The 19,608-nt window shown below is 57.8% G+C and overlaps 1 protein-coding gene across 1 annotated transcript in view; it reads left to right on the forward strand.

Annotated features, from left to right (window-relative positions):
• DOCK6 (dedicator of cytokinesis 6) overlaps positions 1 to 19,608 on the forward strand; it is a 41,998-nt gene that overhangs the window by 19,184 nt on the left and 3,206 nt on the right. The window contains exons 24-43 of the mRNA XM_045290288.1: positions 1,027 to 1,116; positions 1,372 to 1,467; positions 2,072 to 2,212; positions 5,742 to 5,855; positions 5,957 to 6,127; positions 6,605 to 6,744; positions 6,833 to 7,002; positions 11,224 to 11,381; positions 11,519 to 11,701; positions 12,143 to 12,269; positions 12,667 to 12,751; positions 12,890 to 12,986; positions 13,123 to 13,257; positions 13,534 to 13,686; positions 13,871 to 14,029; positions 14,129 to 14,229; positions 15,071 to 15,263; positions 15,347 to 15,490; positions 18,798 to 18,929; positions 19,027 to 19,041. Coding sequence (XP_045146223.1) covers positions 1,027 to 1,116; positions 1,372 to 1,467; positions 2,072 to 2,212; positions 5,742 to 5,855; positions 5,957 to 6,127; positions 6,605 to 6,744; positions 6,833 to 7,002; positions 11,224 to 11,381; positions 11,519 to 11,701; positions 12,143 to 12,269; positions 12,667 to 12,751; positions 12,890 to 12,986; positions 13,123 to 13,257; positions 13,534 to 13,686; positions 13,871 to 14,029; positions 14,129 to 14,229; positions 15,071 to 15,263; positions 15,347 to 15,490; positions 18,798 to 18,929; positions 19,027 to 19,041 — 2,604 coding nt within the window. The remainder of the gene's footprint in view (positions 1 to 1,026; positions 1,117 to 1,371; positions 1,468 to 2,071; positions 2,213 to 5,741; positions 5,856 to 5,956; positions 6,128 to 6,604; positions 6,745 to 6,832; positions 7,003 to 11,223; positions 11,382 to 11,518; positions 11,702 to 12,142; positions 12,270 to 12,666; positions 12,752 to 12,889; positions 12,987 to 13,122; positions 13,258 to 13,533; positions 13,687 to 13,870; positions 14,030 to 14,128; positions 14,230 to 15,070; positions 15,264 to 15,346; positions 15,491 to 18,797; positions 18,930 to 19,026; positions 19,042 to 19,608) is intronic.

Genomic DNA, 19,608 nt, shown 5'->3' on the forward strand with positions numbered 1-19,608 from the left:
CCTCTGTGTAGTCGGGCTCGCTCCTCGGCGAGCAGTGGCTCTGCACCCTCCGCAGGGCCTGGGGACCCCCACGGCTCGGTCCAAAGGGACCTTGAGACATTTCTCTCCTGGAACTGCTAGAAGCCTGGGTTCCTGGGCCCTCCTCCCGGCGTTTTTAACAACACTCCCCCCCAACTACCGCGTGCCCCCGGTTCTCCAGGGTTGGCAGAGCAGTACAGACCAGGTGGGGCATCTGGGTGTCCTAGGTAGGCAGTGGGGTAGCGTCAGCACTGCAGGGCATGGGGCCCACGCTCTGAGGCGGGGGACCAGGCAGGCACCATCACGGGTCTGCTGTCCCGCACAGCTGAGGAGGAGAGGGGCCCAGGCCCCCACACCCTGTTTGCAAATGGGGACACAGGCCGGTGAGGCCCCAAAGCAAGGCTGGCGCAGGGCCCAGCGTGGAACGTGAGGATCTCGGCTGCTCGTGCTGCCCCATCGCTGTCTCCCCTCCCCTGCCCGGCTCTTCCTTCCCCTCTCCTCCGTCTACACCCCTCAGTCAGCTCATCCCCTGTCAACACACATCCCTTCCTGAGTCCTCCTCTGTCTGCACGTGTCACCCCCACCCACCCACCCACCCTGACTCGCTCATACTCACCATCCCTGACCACATGAAGCCCCCTCCTCCGCCCCCACCCCTCCCCTCTTCTGTTCCCACCGGTGGGCTTCCCACCACGCCCTCCTGTGCCTGGTTCTCACCTCTCTGCCCCCTCATGGTGCCCCCAGGGCCGTCCTCACCTCCTGCATCAGCCTCCCGGCTTCTCAGTCACCCTCCTGATTACTCCCAGGGCTCTCTCCACCCCACCCCCTCCATGCTGGCAGACCTCCTCCTCCTCCTCACACCACAGGTATCACCTCCGTCCACCCAGATGCTTCTACAGGGATGGGTCTCACCTCCATCCTGGGCTCTCACCACTTCTCGACATCCCATCCCACCGCCTTCATTCCATCCTCCACCCCACCCACTCCTCTTCATCGACCCCCTCCTAGGCCATCGAACGCAGCTCTAGCCGAGCCTCCTCTTACCTCGAGGGCTCCTCCGCCCCACCAGCCTCTCAGCCGAGACCCACTGTGCAGAAGGTAGTGGGGAGGTGAGGGTGGGGGGTGGGGGACGATTCCATTTTTGCCCCAGCCACTCAACCAAGGGATTCAGATCTCCCCACCCCAGGGGTCTGGAGAGCGGGGAAGGGGGAACGCACCTCCCTTTGCCTGCCTCCCTCCTGCATGGCCCCCACTGCTCTAACCCCCAGCCCTCCGCTGCACGCTCCCCTGCACACCCTCCGGAGGGGGTGGGGCTCCCAGGCTCGCCGTGACACCCCCCCCTCCCGCCCCCAGCTGCTGCACGAGGAGCTGGCTCTGCAGTGGGTGGTCAGTGGCAGCACCGTGCGCGAGGCAGTCCTGCCGCATGCCTGGTTCTTCTTCCAGCTCTTGGTGAGACGGCCCCTCCTCACCCTGCCACTATTGAAAGACACACACACACAGAGAGAGAGAGAGTGAGAGAGAGAGAGACAGTACCCCCTCCACGTCTTCTCTGTAAGACTGTCTGGAAAGAGAGCCCTTTGCCTGCCAAGGAGCATCCTACTCTGAGATACCCGGGAGAGTGGGGGACACTGGTGATCAGATTGAGGAACCCCAACAAACTCTTTGGGTTGGGCTGCGATCCACAGTATCTCTCAGCAGTTCAAAACCACCAGCTGCCCCATAGGAGAAAGACTGAGCTAGAGTTCTACTCCTGTAAACCATTACAGTCTTGGAAACTCCCGGGGCAGTTCTACCCCGCCCTGTAGGGTTGCCATGAGTCCGCATTGAGTGAGTGTGGGGTTCAAACGCTTCAAGAGGAGGGTTCAGAAGACCCTTCTCCATGGGAAGATGTATTCCAGGCCTCACCCACAACCTTCTCCCTGACTTTCAGACCCATAGATCCTTTTCAGGCCCCGCCCACAGATCCTGAGTCCTGCCCTCAGGCCCCGCCCCCAGCCCCTTCCTCAGTTCTGAAGCCCCCTCAGACCCTCACGCCATGCTCCCCTCCCCCCAGGTGAAGAGCATGGCACTACACCTGCTGCTGGGCCAGCGGCTGGACACACCCCGCAAGCTGCGCTTCCCTGGGCGCTTCCTGGACGACATCATGGCCCTGGTGGGCTCTGTGGGCCTGGAGGTGATCACTCGCTGCCACAAGGTGAGGTGCCTGGGGCTGCGTGGGAGGAGTTGTCTCGAGTGGGGGGGGGCACAGCTGGACTGGCCTCAGGAGGGGGCTATTAACATCTATTTCTGGAGCACTACTGTGCACAGCCCTGTGCCAGGAGCACTGTCCACTTTGAGTGGGGGGGGGAGGGGGCACTTGGAGGAGATCAGGAAGAGCCATGCAGACAGCTGGGGGAACTGCACGTGCAAAGGCCCTGAGGTGGGGCCGGAGCTAAGGGAGCAGGGGCTGAGAGGGAGAGGTGAGGCCACAGCAGATCCAGAATCCTTAGCAAAAGCCTGCTGTACTCCATCCCCAAGGGCTCAGTAAGTGGAGGTTGAGATCCTGACCTTGCCCGTTCCCCCTCCCTGTCCCCCATCACTGACTCCAGTGCCCAGAGGCCAAGGGGCTACGTGGTTGTACTTCCTACTGAGATGATTCCAGCTCTGGCAACCACGTGTGCGTGAGCCATTGGTTTTCAAGCCTGTGGCCTTTTGGAAGCAGGTGGCCAGGCCTTCCTTCCAGGGGATTTGGACCGTCACTCCGTGATTACGCATTGGGGTCCGCCCCTGGAGACCTCCACAGGAGTTAAACCAAAATCAAATGCAACTGCCAGCCAGCAGGTGGGCAGGAACCCAGTGTAGGGGGTCTGAGGCTGTAAATCTGTAAGGGAGCAGAGAGGCTCCTTTTTCTCCCTCCCAGGCAGGGGGTTCTGAACTTCATAGCTAGCAGTCCAGTACTTCCTTGACAGCATCACAATAATGCTAAAATGGGCTTTAAGAACACTGGGCATTTCCCTTTCTGCCTCAGCTCTGGAGATTGACAATGCCATTAAAGTTTCCCAACAAAGCCCTAGGACAGGGTGGAACTGCCCCCTGAAGCGGGAATTCTTTGCTGGAATAGAAAGCCTAGTCTTTCTCTCGCAGAATGGCTGGTGGTTTCGAATGCTGGCCTTATGGGGAGGATTGCTGGCCTTACTGGGAGCAGCTCACGCATTCCCACCATGTCACCAGGGCTCCCGATCTCCATCGTTAACTACAGAAGAAAAACAACCTTATTGACAGTGAGCCGGTTCTGACTCACAGTGACCCTACGGGCCAGCATAGAACTGCGGGTTTCCGAGACTGTAAATCTTTACCGGAGTAGAAAGCCAGTCTGCTGGTGGTTTAGAATTCCTGACCTTGCTGTGAGCAGCCCACCACATAAAGCATCAGGCCACCGGGGCAGCAGATGGGGACAGAGGGAAACAGGCAGAAAAAGGCTGAGTGGCTTCACCTGGTGCCATGTGGCCAGGAAGGGACAACACCCACCACCCCCTCCAGTGCCAGATACAGCCTGGGGGGTGGGGGGTATGGTGGGGCCCGAGGGCAGTGCCCCTTGGCGGACACCCTCCGGGAATGCGGGTCTGCCTGCCGTGGTGACCAGGGACCAGAGCCCCAGGTTTTTAAAGGGCCGTAGGACTTCTGTATCTGCACAGGAAATCGCCCAGATTTGGAAACTGGCCCGTGGGCAGCGGGCCCTTGCGCAATCCCCCGCGCCCTCTGCTCTCTACTCCTGAGGGCTCGACCTGGTTTCCATGGAGACCTCCCCAGAGAGCAGCGTTCCCAGGGGCTGACCCAGATTGGGGGGAGGGGGGGGAACCACCCTCCGCAAGGGCTGCCGGGAAGGAAGTCCGCCGCCCGCGGTGCCGCAGCGAGGTCGCGGCCGTTAGGGGGCGCCCGCGAGGGGCGTTCCCCAGACGCCCGCAGAGCACCAATCGCCAGGCCAATAGGGTTGGTCCCCGCCCCTGTGGGCGGGGCTTCGTGTTGCGCTTGGCGGCTTCCAAAAGCTGGGGGGCAAGGTTTCGCTGTCTTTTAATTCAGTCCTTCCACAAAGTGTTTGAAGCCCACTTGTATGTGTGTCCTTGGGTCACGAGAGCCACCAAAGCCGTAACACAGGGAGTGAGGCTGCAAAGTGGCGTTGGAAAACCCAAAGGCAGGACAGGTGTGTCCCGCCCCCAGGCCTTGAGGCCACGCCCCCTCACTGCCTCACAGGTGCCACACCTGGCCTGCCAACGGGCCTTTGCGCGTGCCCTTCCCCCTTCTGAGAACTGGCGCTTGCTTGTCCTGTTGAGTTCTCTTGAACCATCACCCTGTCCAGTTGTCTCAGAAGCAACTAGAATAATCGGGATTTCTTTTATGGTCCCACCTCTCCTCACAGGTATCACGGATTTTACCAATTGGAAGGTGTGCGGCAAGCCTGCATCTGTTGATGCCATTTTCTTTTCTTTTTTTTTTTTTTTTTTTTGGGGGGGGGCATACTGCTTCTCCAATTGTATTTTTGTTTTGTTTTGTTTTCTTACTTTTTTAAAAAAATCATTTTATTAGGGGCTCATACAACTCTTAGCACAATCCATACATACATCAATTGTGTAACGCACATTGGTACATTCATTGCCCTCATCATTCTCAAAACATTTGCCCTCCACCCAAGCCCCTGTTGACACCATTTTCTAACAGCGCGAGCTCCCTTCCTGTCTTTGTCGCCTTTTGGCCATTCTGCCAACGGCTCAAACTTTTTCATAAACTATGAAAAGTGTAAGCAAAATAGCAGAAGTGAAAGTTGGAGTTCTTTTGCCCTGGGAATAAAAAAGCCTTCCAGGTGCCTTGCTTTACTGTGGTGCTGGCTTTCTGTGGGCTCCTCGGTTACGTAGTCTGTTTCTCCTCACAAGGCAGCGCTTGCCCATCTTGTTTGCAGGGCGTAGCACATCAGTGGGGGCTCAGTACATGTGGGGGGGTGGTTAACAAGGGGCTGTTGCCTGCCTAGAGTCCACCAGCCGCTCCACAGGAGAAAGACAGGGCTTTCGACTCCGGTCAGGTGTTCCAATCTGGGAAACCCACAGGGGCAGTTCTACCCTGTCCTATAGGGTCACTGTGAAACAGTATCAACTTGGTGGCAGTGAGGATTGGCTACAGTAGAGCTTAATTTGCTCTAACACAATCCTTCAATTGTTTCAATGTGATCAAGGTTTATTTTTGATCATAAGTGAGCCTGCCCCGGGCAGTTCACCATGGCGCCTACTACATCCACCTTACAAGTTGGGGGGAACGAGAGGACCTACCCCCTCTGTGTAAATGTCCACGTCACTACTTAAATCCGGTTGGCCAGCAGGTGGTCACGTGGCTGCCCCTAGGTGCAAAGGAAGCTGGGAAATGGTGTCTCCACCCGGTTCTGAACTCTGAGCCAGGGATTCCTGTACAAAAGAGGAGGAGAGGGGCTCTCCCATGGGTATGCTATTTAAGTCTAAGAGGAAGGGAAGGATCAGAGCCCCAAGAGCATCAACGCATGAGCGTGGGGGCGAGATGGGTTGTCAGAGAGAGGCCAGCCGACAGCCAGGATTGCCCGAAGCCCAGAGGCAAGGTCATGCCAGGAAGACTGAAGGCCTGGGGGGTCGCGGCAGGGCCTGCGGAGATGCCTGGGATGTGTGTGGAGTCGGAGGCGTGGCTGGGGCAGTGTGGGCACGGGCTGACGGGTCCTTTGATCACAGGACATGCAGCTGGCGGAGCGTCTCAACACCAGCCTGGCTTTCTTCCTCAGTGACCTCTTGTCCCTGGCCGACCGCGGCTTCGTCTTCAGCCTGGTCCGCGCCCACTATAAGCAGGTAGGGGTGTGGCGGGCACAGTGGGAACACAGATGGCACGGCAGGAGCGGTGGGTGCGGAGCCTTTTGCGCCCCTGGTGACTCCACTGCCCTCCCCTGCAGGTGGCCACACGGCTGCAGTCGGCCCCCAACCCGGCGGCGCTGCTAGCCCTGCGCCTGGATTTCACCCGTGTCCTATGCAGCCACGAGCACTATGTGACCCTCAACCTCCCGTGCTGCCCACTGTCCCCCCCAGCCTCACCCTCACCCTCAGTGTCCTCCACCACGTCCCAGGTAGGCCTGCCTCGCTCCTGGCTCCTCTCCTTGACCTGTGGCTTCTGACCACCAGCTCCTCATCCACAGCTTGGCCATCTCTGACCTGCTCACCGCAGGCTACTGCTCAGGGGGAAGGACCCCACCTCCGGCACCGGGTTCTGGTTGTTTCCCAAGAGGACTAGCTTGTCATGTCTGATCTCTTAAACCCTAAAATCCCAGGGGCCTGTACTTCCATCTGCTACTTTTGAGATTTCTGACCTTTGACTGCATGTGCTCGCTCACCTCCCAGATGGTGTCTGCCAACTTATGGCCTCTGGCCTTTAACCCCATGCCCTCGGTCAGGTCCAGATGAATTGGCCCCAGTCTCTCCTCTGGTCCTTGACCTCATGACTTTGGCCACCTCCTAGATGGCTTGAAATAGCCCCTCGCCTCTGACACGTCACCGCCGGTCACTGTCCTGATCTGTTCTTCCCGATCTTCGTCTGCCCTCTGCAGAGCTCTGCCTTCTCCAGCCATGCCCCAGACCCCAAGGTGGCCAGTATGTTTGAGCTGAGTGGGCTCTTCCGCCAGCAGCACTACCTGGCTGGCCTCTTGCTGACGGAGCTGGCACTGGCCCTTGAGCCTGAGGCGGAGGGGTGAGCTCGGGGCCTGTCCAGTCCTAGGGACGGGAGGGAAGTCCAAGAGCCTTGTCCGCCCCACTCTGAGCACTCCGCCACCCCGCAGGGCATCGCTGCTGCACAAGAAGGCCATCAGTGCCATCCACAGCCTGCTGTGTGCCCATGATGCCGACCCCCGCTATGCCGAGGCCACTGTGAAGGCCCGTGTGGCCGAGTTGTACCTGCCACTGCTCTCCCTCTCACGGGACACGCTGCCACGGCTGCACGACTTTGCTGGTGAGTGGGCCAGGGCGGGGGTCCCACGCACGACCCCGGGGGGTGCTGATGGCACCAGGCACAGAACAGGAAAGATGGGAGAGAGGAGCTAGAGATAAGAACATAGGCATTAGGACCAGCAGAGCAAAGCCTACTGTTTAAGCACCCTGTGAGGCCGTCCACATTTCTGAATCTTAGGTTTCTCATTCGTAAATGGAGATAGGAATAGCACCAGCCACGACCCTGGGTTTGGGAGAATCTGGGGAGCCGTCGCACAGCCCCCCGTTACCAGCCTGCACCAATGGGAGATGTTACTGCAGCTTTTGTGATCATGCAAGAGCAGAAGGTGCAAGGAAGCGAAGGTAGACACCAGCAGGGCGAAAGGAGGGCAAACACCCCGCTTCCACTCTTTGAACTCTCGACGGGGACAGTAGTGTACCGTGACTAGGAGCCCTGGTGGTGTGGTGGTTCTGCATTGGGCTGCGATCCACAGGGTCAGCGGTTCAAAACCACTAGACTCTCCTCAGGAGAGCGACAGGGCTGCCTTCTCCCACAAAGAGTTACAGTCTCGGAAACCCACAGAGGCAGTTCTACCCTGTCCTGTAGGATCACTACCCATCGTCTTTGACTAAGAGGCAGTGAGGGAGAAGTTGTGCAGTGATTGGAAGCATAGGCATGGGTTTTGTGGATTGGTCTCTTCCACCTGTTTGGAGAGATCCTTAGCCATAATCTCTTGATGTGTTTTTTTTCTGCTTTCTCTCCCTCTCTTCCTCCTGGGACTCCGATTACACGTATGTTGGACCTTCTGACTGGGCTACATGGGTCTGTTGTGTTCCATTCTTTTTTTCTCCCTGTTTCCTTAGAAACTCTTCTTTGACTTGCCTTTGCATTCACCAGTGCTGTCTGACACTGTGCCTGTCTAGCTCTGTTTAAGTTGTAAGGGATCGCCATAAAGGTTTTTTTTATTTAATTCTAATAGTTGAAATACTCCATCCTTTGGCCCATTTTGTCCGTATTTTTGTTTGTCATTTTAAAGTCTTCATCTGTTAACATCAGTACACAGTCATCCTGAGTCAGCTTTTATTTTCCTGCCTCTTGTAAATGTGTATTGCCCTTTCAACATTGGGTGTAAAAGAACCAGCGAGACTGGAGGGATAGCAGCTTGACCCAGTGAGGATTCCTCTTTCTCAGTCTCACGCAAGTAAGGTTGACAAGCTAATGACGCCAGTCCAGTCTGGGATTGAGCAGGGTGGGGCTGAGGCGGAGCTTTTTAAAACGCAGTGAACTTTTTGTTTTCAAAGTCTCTAGGGTGAGGTCTGCCTGTTGTGCATTTTTGTTGTCAGCTCCTCCCTCTGGTGAGACTTTTTTTGTGAGAAGGAGAGAATTCTTAAGATCGTAGGTTTGGGAACGAGGCTGTTTAGGTTCAAATCTAAGCGTTAGTGTTTCCCCTGCCGTCTGATGCTGGTGGAGGAACTTAGCCTCTCGCGGCCTCAGCTTCCTCACCTGGAAAGTAGATCATCCGGGTACTTACCTCGTGAGCTTTGAAGACAGCGCCGTTGTCAGGTGCCACTGTGTCGGTTCCGACTCCGAGCGACCCGAAGCACAATGGAGCGAAACACCCCCCAGTAAGCACCACCTGGGCTTGCACCGGCCTCCCAGCTGTTTCTGTGTCTCAGCGCATCGTTGCAGCCACTGCATCCGTCCATCTCCTGATGTCCTCCTCCAGGACATGACAGCCTGTCCGGAGAACAGATGGCAAACACCTCACCATCCTCTCCTCGAAGGAACATTCTGGCTGCACTTCTTCCAAGACAGATTTGTTTGTTGAGTTCTGGGGCAGCCCATGGGACTCAGCATATTCTTGGTCAGCACATCATTCAGCTACATGGATGATGGTTAGCAGTCCGCCTGTCACAGGCACACGGGACCTCCGAAGATACCGTGACTTGAGTCAGGCGCCCCTTAGTCCTCAGAGGACCCGCCTTGCTGCTCAGCGCTTTGAAGGGGTCCTTCTAGTCCAGTGAGAGTGGATTCTTGTGAAGTGTCTGGAACAGGGCCCGAGCCCTGTAAACGATAGATCTAGTAGATGGTAGATGGTGCTGATGGAAGCTATCACAACAGTTTGCACGATCATTGTCACCATCATCTTTACTGTTAACTACCCCTGTGGGCCACCTGTCCCTTAAATTGTGAGCCTAGGACCTTGGCTAGAACAGATAAGGGTCCAGGCCTTTGTGGAACACACAGATTATTGTGTTTGTTGTCGTCGTCGTTAGGTGCCCTAGAAACCCGCACAACAGAAGGAAACACTGCCCGTTCCGGGCCATCTGCACAGCGGTCCCTATGCTTGGGCCCTTTGTAGCACCAGCCACGACCCTGGGTTTGGGAGAATCTGGGGAGCCGCTGCACAGCCCCCGTGACCAACCTGTATCAGTCCATCTCCTTGAGGGCCTTCCTCCTTGTTGCTGCCCCTCTCCTTTACCACACACGATGATCTTCCCCAGGGAGTGGTCGCTCCTGACAATATCCCCAAGCTGTGCACGACAAACTCTTACTGCCCTTGCTTCTAAGGAGCACCCTGGCCTCACTTCTTCCAACACCAATCGGTGTATCCTTGGTGTTTTCAGTATTCTTCTCCAGCACCACAACTTCGGTCTCCTTGATGCAGTGTCCAACTTGCGCATGCAGATGATGCGATGGGGAGGCCGTGGCTTGGGTCAGGCGCACCTTAGTCCTCAAGGTACCATCCCTGCTCTTCAATCCTCTAAAGAGGTCTTTGGCAGCAGTTTTACCTAATGCAACTCCTCTTTTGATTTCCTGACGACTGCCTCCATGAGCATGGATGGTGGATCCAAGCAGATAAAATCTTTGACGGCATCTGTCTTGTCTCCATTTATCATGATGCTATCTACTGGTGCAGTTGTGAGGAGTTGGGTCTTTTGCTATATGAATTGTCATCCATACTGAAGGCTGCAATCCTTGGTCTTCACCAGCAAGTGCTTCAAGTCCTCCTCGCTTTCAGCAAGCCAGGTTGTGTTGTCTGCATATCGCAGCTAGTTAATAAGCCTTGCTCCAGTTCTGCTGCTACCTTATCCAGCTTTTCTGAGGATTAGCTCAGCATACAGATTGAGTAAGTATGGTGAGGGGATACAGCCCGGCTGCACACCTTTCCTGATTATAAACCGTGCAGTATCCCTTACTGCCTTTTGATCCGCATACAAGTTCTGCGGGAGCACAATGAAGTGTTCTGGAATTCCCAGTTTTCTCAAGGCTGTCCGTAGTTTGTTATGATCCAGATAGTCAAATGCCTTGGCATAGTCGGAAAACAGCTTTCTGGAATTCTCTGCTTTGGGCCAAGATCCATCTGGCATCAGCAATGCTATCCCTGGTTGCACATCCTCTTCTGCATCCGACATGAACACCTAGCAGCTCCCTCTCAACGTACTGCCACATCCTTTGTCGGGTGCTCCAAAACAACAGTTCACAGGCACGCGATAGCAAAGATCGTGTCTGTAAGTCAAGCGTTCTGTTGAAATGGGTACAAATAGGGAGGTCAGTCAGTTGACCAGATAGCTGTCTTCCACATCGCCTGGCATCGACGAGCGAGCGCCTCCAATGCTTCTTCAGCTTGTTGAAACGTTTCTGTTGGAATGCCATCAATTCCTGGAGCCTTGTTTTTGGCCGACGCGTTCGGCGCAGCTCGCACGTCTTCCGTCAGCACCGTGGGTTCTCGCTCATCTGCTGCCTCCTGACATGGCGGCGTGCCGACCCGTTCTTCTTGGTGCGGTGACAACGCGTCTTCGTCCCGTCTTCTTTCGACGCTTCCCGCAGACCCTTTCAGGACTTGCAGCTGGAGGCCTGAGTCTCCCCGGAGTTCTTCCCATTGCAGAGAGGCTGAGCGTGGCCTTCCCTCTTGGTTGTCTAACTCTAGGTCTTCGCACGTTTCACTGTAAGCGTTGGCTCTGTCTTCTCGAGCTGCCCTTTGGGTAATGTTCTGTTCAGCTCTCCGCCGTCATCAATGTTTCCCTTTGCTTTAGCGTCTCCGGGAGGAAGAGCCGCTAGTGTGTCTAATTATCCTGATAAATAAGTGAGCTCCGGGAGGGGATAACTGGAGGCCCCCACTCTCCCCTCCCCCTTAGGGTCCTGTCAGGGAAGGTGTCCTTGAAGAGTTGACCTCTGGGCTGAAATTGGAGGCAGAAGGGCCAGTATTTCCCAGACCTCACTCTTCCCTTCTCTCCTCAGAGGGCCCAGGTCAGCGGTCAAGACTGGCTTCAATGCTTGACTCAGACACAGAAGGGGAAGGAGACATTGGTGGTACCATCAACCCCTCAGTAGCCATGGCCATCGCTGGAGGCCCCCTGGCCCCTGGCTCCCGGGCCAGCATCTCCCAGGGGCCAGCGGTAAGTACGGGGCTCGTCCCCGGAGACTGGGTCAGAGGAGCGATGTTAGGAGACGCACAGCGGACTCTTCCTCCGTGGAGGAAGTGGACACGTTTGACTCGGCTCTTCCTGAGCGCCCTGTCTCCCTCTGACCCTAGGCTTCTCGCTCAGGCAGCACACTGTCTGCCGAGTCCAGCCGGACCTTGCTGGTGTGTGTGCTGTGGGTACTGAAAAACGCAGAGCCCGCCCTGCTGCAGCGCTGGGCCGCAGACCTGACCCTCCCTCAGCTGGGTCGTGTCTTGGACTTGCTGCACCTCTGCCTGGCTGCCTTCGAATACAAGGTGCAGGAGGGTGGGCAGGGGACTAGGGAGTAGGAGGCAGACTGGGCATGGATGATGACACAGGATGATGCCACATGTGTAAGGGTAACGGAGGGGGGTGGGGGACTATTCTGTGTGTGGTTCCAGAGAGGATCAGGATGGAGGGGTGGAATGTTCTGTGTACAGTTCCTGAGCCAGGGGCAAAGGGGTGGACTGTTGGGTGCACAGGCTCCTGAGGGGCTGCAGGTGAAAGGGTGAGCTGTGTTTGTGTTGCGCTAAGGAATAGAGGAAGCCTTGTCTTCCCAAGTAGAACTTGGAAGGTGCCGAGGATTTGGGAAGGAAGGACGTCTCTAAGCCCAGGGTCCTGGAGGCAGAACAGAGTCAGAGGAAGAGGGACCGGGCGGCCCAGTTCCCACAGAGAGGGGCAGCATCCGCCCTGAACTCCAGTCCTCTGCCCTCCAGGGGAAAAAGGCCTTTGAGCGCATCAACAGCCTCACCTTCAAGAAGTCGCTGGACATGAAGGCTCGCCTCGAGGAAGCCATCCTGGGGACCATCGGCGCACGGCAGGAGATGGTGCGGCGGAGTCGTGGTGAGAGGGGAACCCCGGAGCTGTCAGAGCCCCCAACGAAATGATTTAAAGAGAGAGAGAGTGAGAGGAGAACTCCAGGGCTGTAAGAGCCACCCATAAAATGACTAAAAAACAAAAACAGAGAGAAGAAGCCCGCAGACGCTGCCCCCACTGGCTGGTGCCAACCCACGAGTCATCGCTGTGCTTGTGGGACTCTGTTCCCCATCAGTTCTCACTTGTCGTGTGTGTGTGTGTGTGTGTGTGTGTGTGTGTGTGTGTGTATATGTGTCCACTTGCTCAACAAGCTCCTACGGGTTGTCCCCTCCGACCACACACACTGACACACTCACTCACACTCACCTTGGTGCCTGCGTGTTTCCTCGTGTCACGGGTGTCCCTCCATTGTCACACGTCTCAGAGAGAAGCCCGTTTGGGAATCAGGAGAACGTCCGCTGGCGGAAGAGCATCACACACTGGAGACAAACCTCGGACCGTGTGGACAAGTGGGTGTGGGTGGCAGGTGGCTCCCCGGATGTGGGCAAGTTCCTAGAGAGCCGGCGTCCTTGGGGCAGCCAAGGGAGGGGAGGGGGGAGCTGGGGCGTGGGGTGGAGTCGTTCCCCCAAGCCTCTCCTCTCCTCCAGGACCAAGGATGAAATGGAACACGAGGCCTTGGTGGACGGGAACCTGGCCACCGAGGCGAGCCTGGTGGTTCTGGACACTCTGGAGATCATTGTGCAGGTAGGGCTTGATCCAGCATCTGCCTTGACCTCTGACCTTGTTATCCCAAGCTTTTCCTGACCCTGTCACCCTCCCAAGCCTCCATGCTCCTGGGTCTCTGACCCCCTTGGCCCTGTGACTTCTGCCCCCTGCCCAGACGGTGATGCTGTCAGAGGCCCGGGAGAGCGTCTTGGGGGCGGTGCTGAAGGTGGTGTTGTACAGTCTGGGCAGCGCCCAGAGTGCCCTCTTCCTGCAGCATGGCCTGGCCACCCAGCGGGCCTTAGTGTCCAAGGTGAGCGCCCCGTGGTCCGTAGAGTTAATAACAGCAACCCATGTCGTGAGCGCCCGCTGCATGCCAGCCACTCCATGAGGCTGCCATTGGCCGAGGAGGAACCTGAGGCTCGGCGTGCCCAGCTCCTTGCCCAAGGTCGCTTGAATGCAGGCCTGACCTAAAGCTGTTGTCCTCCGCCGTGCCAGCAGGGACACCCACCCCGCAGCCCCCAGCGGCATCCTTCTGAGCCCGGGCAGGTTGGGCTGAGCCTTGTCTCTGGGGCCTGGGCGGGGACAGTTCCCAGAGTTGCTGTTCGAGGAGGACACGGAGCTGTGCGCCGACCTGTGCCTGAGACTCCTGCGCCACTGTGGCAGCCGCGCCAGCACTGTCCGCACACACGCCAGCGCCTCGCTCTACCTGCTCATGCGCCAGAACTTCGAGATTGGCAACGTGAGTGCCAGGGGCGCTGCGGGTGGCAGAGGGGAGACTGTGATGTGGTGAGGTGTACACGCTTGAGGTGTGGTGACTGGCTGGGGGTCTGGGTGTGACGGAGCGGCAGGAGTTGGGGCGGGGTCCAGACTCATAGGTAGGTGCCTTCTCTCCCCCGTCCACCCCCCACCCCCGTCCCCTGCAGAACTTCGCCCGCGTGAAGATGCAAGTGACTATGTCCCTATCGTCCCTGGTGGGGACGACCCAGAACTTCAGCGAGGAGCACCTGCGACGCTCACTCAAGACCATCCTCACCTATGCCGAGGAGGACGTGGGGCTGCGGGACAGCACCTTCGCTGAGCAGGTGACACACAGCAGGCCCCCTCCCCGCCCCCGCAGCGTAGCACCCCAGCCCCTCCACTCCCTGTATCCTCATTTGTCCCTGCACATTCCATGGCTCCAGGTCCAGGACCTGATGTTCAACCTGCACATGATCCTGACGGACACGGTGAAGATGAAGGAGCACCAGGAGGACCCCGAGATGCTCATTGACCTCATGTACAGGTGAGCTGGGCCCACGCACATCAGGGAGCACGCCCACCGAATGGCTACGTGAGGCTGGGGAGAGGACGGGGAAGCAGGTGAGCACACGGGGTAGGAAGAGCGGGTAAGAGAATGGGCAGGTGAGTGGGTCCTGGTGGGCATTACAGGAGAGGGCACATGGGCAGCGAGGGCAGGGGAACGAGCACCAGGCCAACGTCCACACGAGATGAGGGCAAACGAGGAAGGTGACTGGAAACGCGAGGGGGGCCAGGTGAGGAGCTACAGGTGCCAGGCTGAACAGGCCAGAGGGAAAACTGACTTGGGAAGTGAGGGTCGTTTGGGGGTGGGGAGAGGGGGAGATGATGGAGCAGGGAAGGGTCTAGTGGGGACAGGTGAAATGGTGCAGAAGCCAAGGGAGTGATGAGTAGAGGGTGGAGGGTGGGGTTGGATGAAGGTTGGATGAAGGTTGGATGTAAATGAGCTAGCAGAGGGGTAGGTGGCAGAAGGACAAGTTGGGGGAGGGAGCTCTGTCGGACCCAAAAGGAAACAGGTGAAGAAGGGACGAGAAAGGTGAGGGAATGGAGAAGGGGTGGGCTAGCTAAAGGAGGCGCCAGGTGAAGCACGTCCAGGGGAGGAGAGGCAGGTAGGAGGCCAGGTAAGAGAGGAGTCATGGGATTTTGGAGGTGTGAGATGGGGAGCCTAAAAGGAGTGGCATGCCAGGTGAGAAGATGGACCATCCGGGGCCCGGCTGAAGGGATGGACGGGAGATGGGGTACAAGTGAGGAGACTTGCTGGTGGGAGGGAGGGTGGTGGACGACAGGTGAAAGGCCTCACACACACCCCCGCCCTTGCCGGGTCCCAGGATCGCCCGAGGCTACCAGGGCTCCCCAGACCTGAGGCTGACGTGGCTGCAGAACATGGCCGGTAAGCACTCGGAGATGGGCAACCACGCCGAGGCCGCCCAGTGCATGGTGCACGCCGCCGCCCTCGTGGCAGAGTACCTCGCCCTGCTGGAGGACAGCCGCTACCTGCCCGTGGGCTGCGTCTCCTTCCAGGTGAGCGGGGGAGGGGCAGGAGGGCGAGCGTGCATGGGGGGCCAGGACCAGGGCCTGACACACACCTCCTCCTCCCCCCCCAGAACATCTCCTCCAACGTGCTGGAGGAGTCGGCCATCTCCGATGACATCCTGTCGCCCGACGAGGAGGGCTTCTGCTCTGGGAAGCACTTCACGGAGCTGGGGCTGGTAGGGCTGCTGGAGCAGGCAGCTGCCTACTTCACCATGGTGAGGCCCGGCGCCTGGCAGCGGAGGGGCTCAGGCTATACCGCTGTGGCCAGATCGGGTCCCCGCTCGGGGAGACTCAAGACGGAACTGGCCCGGGGCCTTTCCTTTCCGGGCGGGGGAACTAAAGACGAGAACTGAGTCTTCTGTACCCCGATTCCAGCTCCCACGCAGGGGAGCTGCTCCAGGCTTCCGAAGCCGTCAGTTTCACAGAGCAGCCCTGGTGGCACGGCGGGGTACAGGTCGTGCTGCCAACCACAAGGTCAGCCGTTCGAAACCACCAGCCACCCTGGGGGAGAAAGATGAGGCTCTCTACTCCAGGAAAGAGTTAGGCCTTGGAAACCCACAGGGGCCACTTCTACCCTGTCCTATAGGGCTGCTGTGAGTCAGAACCGACCCAGTGAGTTTGGGGAATCTCTACGGAAGCAGCCTGTCTCATCTTTCTCTTAAGCAGCAGCTGCTGGGCTCAAACCGCCAACCTTTAATTAACAGCCGAGAAAGAACTTAGTCACTGGGCCACAGGGGCTCCTCCTGAGAACCTCCGAGGGGCCACTTTTTAAATTCTGCTTTGCTCTGTGCAAAAACCTGGCACTGGGCCCGGAGAGAGTGAGCATTCAGTCCCCTTAGCTGCTCAGTATAACGTTTTAACTTAGGATGTTTCAAGCATGGGAAAGACAGTGGCCCCACGTCCGTCCGTCCGCCATCAGCCCAGATCCAGCAGCCACCACAGTCCCTGTGTCCCCTCCTTTGCCACCTTCCCCTACTCCTTTCTGATTAGCGTATTTTACTGTCTTGTTTTGACATAAAAAGACAGGGCCGTGCTGCTCCCAGTGTCCACAGTCAGACAAAACCCAAGAGGGTCCAGGGCTTGTGTAACAGGAAGGCAGTGTATTGGGCCCAACCCCAGGCTCATCAGGACCAGGCCCCACCTTTGATCAAGAATCCCAGGTGCTCTAGCTTAAACCAAACAAAACCCATGGCCATTGAGTGGATTCTGACTCACAGTGATTCCACAGGACAGAGTAGAACTGCTCAGGGGGTGTTCCAAGGCTGGACGTCACTAGGGGGGCAGGCAGCCTCATCTTTGGCCTAGGGAGGGGCTGGTGGGTTCCAACTGTGGCTCTTGCAGTGAGCGGCCCCATGCCAAACCCACTGCTCCAGCCAGGGCTCGTGAACGAACTTTCCATCACCGGGAGATGAACACTAACTCTACTCTCTGTTATTCCTCCCTGTTAATCTTCGTCGACGCTTAGGTTTTTCAGATTTCTCTCCTCAGTACTCGGTGGTGGTTGGTAGATTTCGATCGGCTTCCATCTGAGACTCAGGATCAACAGCCCTCCCTTTGTCCTTTGGCTCGCATGACGTTTTGCAGAGCAAATCCGTTTGCCATCCAACAACTGATACTTTTTGTAGCAGTTGTTTCATGACACAGTTGCAATCCCCCCTCAAGCTCCCCACGCCCTCCCTGGCTTCCTGCCTCCAGCTTTGTCTTGGGGCAAGTGCTGCACTTCCGGTGTCTCATTCAAGGTTCCGAGAAGTTCGTTCTTCCAAACCCACCACCTTCCCGTCAGTTCCGACTCACAGCGACCCTCCGGGAAGCGCTGCAGCTGCCCCCGGGGAGTCTAAGACTGTAAGCCTCCACGGGCGTGGAGAGCCTCGTCTTTCTCCCGAGGGGCGGCTGGGGATTTGGACTGCTGACCTCGTGATGCGCAGCCCGCCGTGTGACCACTATGCCACCAGGGCTCCTGGAGCTGGTTCCTCACTGGGGCAACCGCCCCCTTCCTGGCCTGTGGCCTGTTGTTTGGCCAGGCAGGTGACCCGGGAGGCGGGTGACCGATCCCTCTCCAGTTTCTTTTTTATCTTAAAACAACAGCAAAAACCAGCAAAGCCACTTGGAGATTAGTCGTGCCTTCCTTTCTTTTAAAGATGGGAGCTTTGGGCATTTCTTGATAGCTGGACTCCAGGAGAATTTTGGTTTCTCCACTCCAGTAGTTTCAAAAGCAATCCCGGGGAAAGGACCTCATGCTTGGGGAAGGAGAGGGGCAGCCAAGGAGGAGGGCAGCCCTCAGGAGATGGACCATGGGCTCGAACTGAAAAACAGCTGTGTGGATGGCGCAGGGCCGGGCTGGGTGTCCTTCTGTTGGACATCGGGCTGTCCACTCGACAGCACCTAACCACGACCCTTTCACAGGGGTCACCTAATACATCCTGCATATCGGATATTTGCATGATGACCCCAAAGGGGTCACCACCCACAGGTTGAGAACCGTGTCATAGAGGGTCCCGGTGAACCAGATCGACTCTTTTCCCTGAGTTTACTGGAAAGGGCTTTTCGCGTCCACTGCGTCTTCGAGACGATCTTTGCTTGTGTACTGGAAGGCAGTTGGTTTCTTCTGCCTGTGACGGTTGGGGGCCTTTGTCCCAGGTTTCCTGACCAGGGCACCAGGCACTGGTTCTGGATTCAGGACCTTATGGGGCTCCTAGGAACCTCGGTCCCCTGTGCCTCTGGGAGCCTGTGGTTAGATCTGGAGGCCTGAACAGGGTCAGGGTCAAGGCTTCCAGGGAGATTGCTTTGGCAGTGCCCAGCCTTTCCTCCCCCTGCCTGTGGGGTGATCCTGGATCCCTGTGCCACCTCCAAACCCAACCTATTGCTCTTGAACTTGGTCCAACGAATCGTGACCCCAAAGGTCTCACTAGAACTACCCCCAAGGGTTTCCAAGTCTTCACCTAAGCAGACGGCCTCATCTTTCCGCCAAGGAACGGCTGGTGGGTTCAAAGCACCGACCTTTGGACTTGGAGTCAGGTGCTTGACCACTGCTCCACCAGGGCTTCTTTGGGTGGCCTCCAGTGATGTTGTTATTGTTATTTCTGCTGGAGTCTCAGGGACAAATGCCTCAGAGGGAGAAGCCAGAGGGGGGCCCCGACCTCCTGACAGCAAGCAGCCCAGGCCGCCTGTGTATGTGCCCACTGGGGACGCGGGAAGCCCACCCACAGCCATGGCCGAGTTAGGGAGACAGCGGCAGCCAAGTGGGCCCAAGCTAGCCTCCCGGAAGCGATCTCTTGCTTTGGCCCATCTATGGCTCTCTGAGCAGCAGAAAACCCATTGGTGCCTGCGGTGCCCAGCCCTGGGACAGAGTAAGAGTTGCTGCATGTGGTGGAGTCCATCCAAGGGCCAGAAAAGGCCATCTGGGGCAGGGACGGTTGGGGTGGGCTTCCTGGAGGAGATGGTGTGGGGCCAGGAGGACGCAGCAAGCGTGAGGGTCAGGAAGCCTGCTGCTAAGAAACTGCTGGGCCCCACCCCCACCCCCAGGGCGGGCTCTACGAGGCTGTGAATGAGGTCTACAAGACCCTCACCCCCATCCTGGAAGCCCACCGGGACTACAAGAAGTTAGCTGCTGTGCACGGCAAACTGCAGGAAGCCTTCACCAAGATCCTGCACCAGGTGGGACCCGATGCCCTCCCAGCCCCCCTCCCCCCCCCAGCCCGAGGGCTCCCTCCAAGGACTGCTAACCTTGACCCTTCTCTCCCCCTCCCTGCAGAGCTCTGGCTGGGAGGTGAGTTCAAGGTGCCCTGGTGGCCAGCTGCCTCTGCGGACACCTGGCGGGCAGTGGTTGGGGACCACCAGAGGGCGCTGGGGAGCCTAGCTGCCCCAGGTCCTGGGTAGCCTCGGAAGAGCCAGTGACTCACGCAGCTGGGAGCCCTCCATAGACACCCCTCCCTTTCGCAAGGCAGTGTTGGTCAAGGGGGTGTGTTGTGGTAACCCCCTCTGTCTGTCTGTCTTGCTCTTGGTCTGCCTGTCTCCTGTGTCTCCAGCTCCCCCTGCCTCCCCCCACCCCATCCTGTTTGCCACTACCACCACCACCCCTTTTTGTGCCTCTCCCCCACTTGAGTCTATTTTTAGGCATCTCCTAGTTTGGGGAGAATTTTCTGGCCAAAGATGGCAGGGACCCAGAGTCTGGGCGGGTGGGGCGGGGCGGGGCAGGCAGGCCCCCACTCTCCCCGGTCCTGCCCTCTGCCTGGGGAATGTTCCTCAGCATAACAGGGTGGGAGTGGGGTGGGGGAGAAACTCTGACCTCTGACCCTTCTCATGACTCTGTCTCTCTGCCTCCCCTGACCTTGTC

The sequence above is a fragment of the Echinops telfairi genome, unplaced genomic scaffold (assembly GCF_000313985.2).
Source record: "Echinops telfairi isolate 266 unplaced genomic scaffold, ASM31398v2 ScPeMD7_36;HRSCAF=134, whole genome shotgun sequence".
Taxonomy (NCBI): Eukaryota; Metazoa; Chordata; class Mammalia; order Afrosoricida; family Tenrecidae; genus Echinops; species Echinops telfairi.